A 4,589-nucleotide genomic window follows, 5' to 3' on the forward strand; every position below is an offset into this window, starting at 1 on the left:
AAAGAAGGTTGAGTCTAAAATATTTTGTAAGGCACAGACAATTTTAGCCAACAACCTGAACTACAAATGCCATCCCCTCATCAAAAAAGAAATCACTCTTTATTTTAAAGGTCCCTTAATCTTTCAATCGAATAGTGTAAATATTACACTATACTGTTTAAGGATAATAATGTTGGGTCTGGATTCGCTTTACTAATATTCTGTCACATTTGATGTGACAGAATATCGGCTATATCTAAAAGCGACATCAGAACCTTAACTTATTGTAGTTACCATATTGAGATGCCAATATTATAAATTTTGTGCCATAATACTAAAGTCAATATCTAAGCAGAACTAATTTCTAAAACCACTGTGTATCTAGTATCGATTAAGAAAAAAAATCCAAAACTTCATCGAATACTTTGCGTTAATGTACCGTTTATGCTCGCTGTTTCTAATTAATTAGTAGTAAAAAAAATGCAAAATTGAAAAAAAAAGTTAGTATACATACCAATACCTCTAGCAGCAACATCAGTTGCAACCATGATAGGAGATCTACCTTCTCTGAATTCTTGTAAGACCCAGTCACGTTCTCTTTGGTCTTTATCACCATGGATAGCCAAAGCTGGCCAGCCATCTTCTCTTAAGTATTTGGTAACTTCATCACAAGTTCTCTTGGTAGAAGCAAATACCAAAATCTTAGAATCTTTATCTTCAGAAGCAGTTTCCAAATGTTTCAACAAACGATCTCTCTTTTCAAAGTCCGAGACGACTTCTACTAATTGAGTGATGTTATGGGAAGCAGATAATTCTAAAGAACCGATTTGAACTTGAATTGGATCGTTCAAGTAATCATGAGCCAATTGCTTGACTTCCTTTGGCCAAGTAGCAGACCACATTAAAGTTTGTCTATCTGGTCTAATTTGGTCAACAATCTTTCTGATTTGTGGTTCGAAACCCATATCTAACATTCTGTCAGCTTCATCTAAAACCAAGTAAGTAACTCTTTTCAAGTTAGTCTTACCAATTTCCAACATATCGATCAATCTACCTGGGGTAGCAATGACGATTTCAGCACCACGAGATAATTCTCTAATTTGTTGACCACGAGGAACACCACCGTAGACACAAGAGTTTCTGATTCTTGAAGAACTACCAAACTTGGAACATTCCTTCTGAATTTGGACAGCCAATTCTCTAGTTGGGGCTAAAACCAAAACAATTGGACCATCACCTGGAGATAACAATGGTTGAGCGTTGATGTGAACGATACCTGGCAAACAGTAAGACAAAGTTTTACCAGAACCAGTAGCAGCAACACCAATCATATCTCTACCAGATAAAGCCATTGGCCAACCTTGACATTGGATACCAGTTGGTTTTTCAAAACCTTCAGCTTTAACTTCTTCTAATACATAATCTGGGAAACCAGCTTCATCAAAGGAAGTGATAGGTTTTGGAATATCATGACCTGTAATGGTCATTTCATGTTCTCTTCTGAATTCGTTAATTTCTTGATCAGATCTAGCTTTAACAGATTCAGCTTCTTGGTAGAAGTTCTTTTCAAATACTGGTAAGTTTGGTAGTTCTTCTTCCCAGTTTGGCTTAATCAATTCTTGTGGTTGGTTGAATGATCTTCCACCTTGGTTACCACCACGTTGACCGAAGTTGTCATTTCTGTCTCTGTTGTAAGAGTTTCTGTCAGAGGATCTATCACCACGGAAGTCACCACCACGACTGTTAAAGTTAGACTTGTTGTATTGTTGGTCTCTACCGTAACCCATTTTAAACTAAATTTATAATACTCTTGGTAATTCGATGCTTACTGATTAAGTGAACCTGCAACCAAATCGAAGACGAATATAATCAAGAGTAAAAAAATCTTTAAAATAAAGTGTATGAAACGAGTAAAGGAACAATGTAGATATATATCTTCCTTTATATATGTTGTTATTACTTTGAGTTATTGTTAGAAACTTTGCTAAATTTCGAGATGAGATGAGATGAGATGAAAATTTTTTCACTTTTTCTCAGAGAATGCCGCAGTCGGAGAAAGAAAAAAAAGAAATTTAATTGAAATTTCTAACCAGCCTTGTTAAAATTTCATTAAATGGTCTTAGGCGTCTCTTTCTATCAATGAACAAGAAGTTTTGTTTTTAAAGATGAGATGAGGTAACTTATAAATGATGAAATATGCCAAATGCATTGCTTATTAGTTTATGTAAATGTTAAATAATGATGTATATATATTTGGAAGACAACATAATAACAAAATATCTATATAGGACTAATAATCTTTGGAAAATAATTGGGCTAAAATACAATTGATATTGATGAAATTAGAAAGAGAAGAGGAGTGTGTTCCTCTAAGCTTTACTATGTTCTTGTTGAATGAGAAGTAATAATACTTTTGTGATAATAATTTTTTTTGTTTTCATTTCAATTCTTTCTATATATTTTGAAACTGGTAGCTGGGGGGAGTTGGATTAGGCGGGAATCCGTTAGCTCAATAGTTAGAATTGGGTAATTTATAATTCTTTAATGCGTTGTGTGAACTTTTCTTCTACTACATCACACATATCCATTAAGTCACCTAAACCTTTTTGTAAAGCTTCTACCGCAGTAGTGGAACCGTAAGTTTGTATTCTTAAATTCAATAAGTTTTCAGAAGGATGTGGAATTGAGTAACCGCAGAATTCAACTTCTGGATTTTTCATAATAATATAACGTAAAGCATTACCCAAAGTATGATCTTCATCCATTATTTGGAAAGAAGCACATGTACCGTCTTCAGAAGTAGCTTGTGGTAAAATCTTTATCTTATCTTCGTCAACAGTACTCTCCATCTCAACATCAACCTCCTCTATAACGGTATCTTCTTGAACTTCATTTGGTTTCATTTCAGCACTGCTCATTGTTATTCAATTCGTGTAGGTATATCTATGCTAAAGCGATTAGTAAATTTATAAAACTATAACAACAACAATAGGTATGAACCTAAATAGACAAATACAGCTTTTAAAAGTAGAATTGTATATCTCATCTCTAGTACATCAACCTTCATTATACTATACTATTACAAATTGATTTAAAATGAAAATTTGGCAGCGATGAGGTAAAAGAAAAATTTTTAGTACAAATATCTATTGGTTTACCCGGACGGCGATTTCGAGATGAACAATATAGCCAAAAATGTTAGAAACAATTAGAAACAGGCGACTGGTTAGATGTAAGAATCAAAAAGGTTTTTGAAAACACCAAAGTTTCTTATAGGAATATACACATCTTGTTGAATTTTTGTGTATGAAGTATGGAGAATATTCCTGAAAACCTTGTCCAATTCCCGTTTGTATTTATTGAATCGCTTTAGAGCTCTCGCCCTCCCCCCGCCTCTCCCCAACGGTGTCAAAAGACTATACTTCGATTAAAGATTTAAATACTGACATAGAGCAGTTAAGGTTGAGATCATATATTTTATCTATAACTCTTACCAATAGACCCCATGGGTGTACTTAAATGTAAAGATAAACCAATGTTGGTAATGGTTTGTATATTTAGTTAGCCGCTATTCGTTGGATAATCTTGTCGGCTGACACTTATTTTTATTACCTGGACTCCAGTTAAATAGTCAAGTTGTAAGTGAAATTTGTAAACTCGATGATCTTCAAAAAGGATAAGTTGTGGACTCTAATATGCCACATATCCATACACAAATAAATAAATAAATATATATGTAGAAGTGAGATATCTGTTGAGTTTTATGAGACTGTTGTGTTGACAGATGTGCAAGAGTTTGATTAATCTCATTGATGCCATTAAGAGAATAGAATATGCTTCTATGTAGTGTACGTCTTTGATATAACATTGCAAAAGGAGGTTTGTCTTCAATAAACCCATTGGGTTCTTTAAGGTAACGGTAGTTCTATTCTCAAGACACTCATAGTTTCCAGTTGCAATCATCTGGAGGAGCTGCTTAGATTGAAGTTTAGTGTAGACAGCCCAAAGCATAGCGATTCTTTAACTACAGAATGTCGATGGAGGGGTTGTCGATAACAATTTTAATGAGAAACATATAGCGGCTAGCCATTCTTCATTTGTATTATATATAATGGTAAGTATGTAAAACATTGGTTTTGCTGCGTGTAGAATGTTCAAATGTACGACACGTGATAAGAACAAGAATACCATTTACATTTGCCGAATAAAACTACCTTACATTGGTATATTTCTCAATCGGCTATAATAGAACATTTGGTTCTTTCCAAATGATAAGCATTAGCTCAAATGGGTATTTTTTCTAACATTAAAGGCATGGTGATCCTTATGAATATGGTATAATTAATGCAATGATCTGATCGACCAGTATTTTCACCAATTTGGCATGACAAAATAGTCAAAAAAAAGATGCAAAATTTGTATAGACAGCATGAGATGGGGGAGGGAGGGGGTTGGGGGAGAAGAAAGAAGAGTTATCTCCATCTGACAGTAAAGTATTCTATTCAACTACATTCATTATCTTACTTTCCTCCTTCTCTACATGCTTCTGAATCAATAAGATAGCATATACTAGAGTACATTCATCTAAGGGTTAAGTCAAAAATGGTAAT

The 4,589-nt window shown here is 34.0% G+C and overlaps 2 protein-coding genes across 2 annotated transcripts; both read right to left on the bottom strand.

Annotated features, from left to right (window-relative positions):
• Positions 1 to 440: 440 nt before the first annotated feature.
• DBP2 (DEAD-box ATP-dependent RNA helicase DBP2) lies at positions 441 to 1,766 on the bottom strand (the record flags this gene model as incomplete). The annotated part of the gene is made up of 1 exon (XM_001642129.1): positions 441 to 1,766. One exon carries the CDS (start codon positions 1,764 to 1,766, stop codon positions 441 to 443), a length of 1,326 nt encoding a protein of 441 aa, XP_001642179.1.
• A 744-nt stretch (positions 1,767 to 2,510) lies between these two features.
• On the bottom strand, positions 2,511 to 2,897 carry RPC19 (DNA-directed RNA polymerase core subunit RPC19; the record flags this gene model as incomplete). The annotated part of the gene is made up of 1 exon (XM_001642130.1): positions 2,511 to 2,897. One exon carries the CDS (start codon positions 2,895 to 2,897, stop codon positions 2,511 to 2,513), a length of 387 nt encoding a protein of 128 aa, XP_001642180.1.
• Positions 2,898 to 4,589: the final 1,692 nt, after the last annotated feature.

The sequence above is a fragment of the Vanderwaltozyma polyspora genome, genomic scaffold, assembly GCF_000150035.1.
Source record: "Vanderwaltozyma polyspora DSM 70294 KpolScaffold165 genomic scaffold, whole genome shotgun sequence".
In the NCBI taxonomy this organism is placed as follows: domain Eukaryota; kingdom Fungi; phylum Ascomycota; class Saccharomycetes; order Saccharomycetales; family Saccharomycetaceae; genus Vanderwaltozyma; species Vanderwaltozyma polyspora.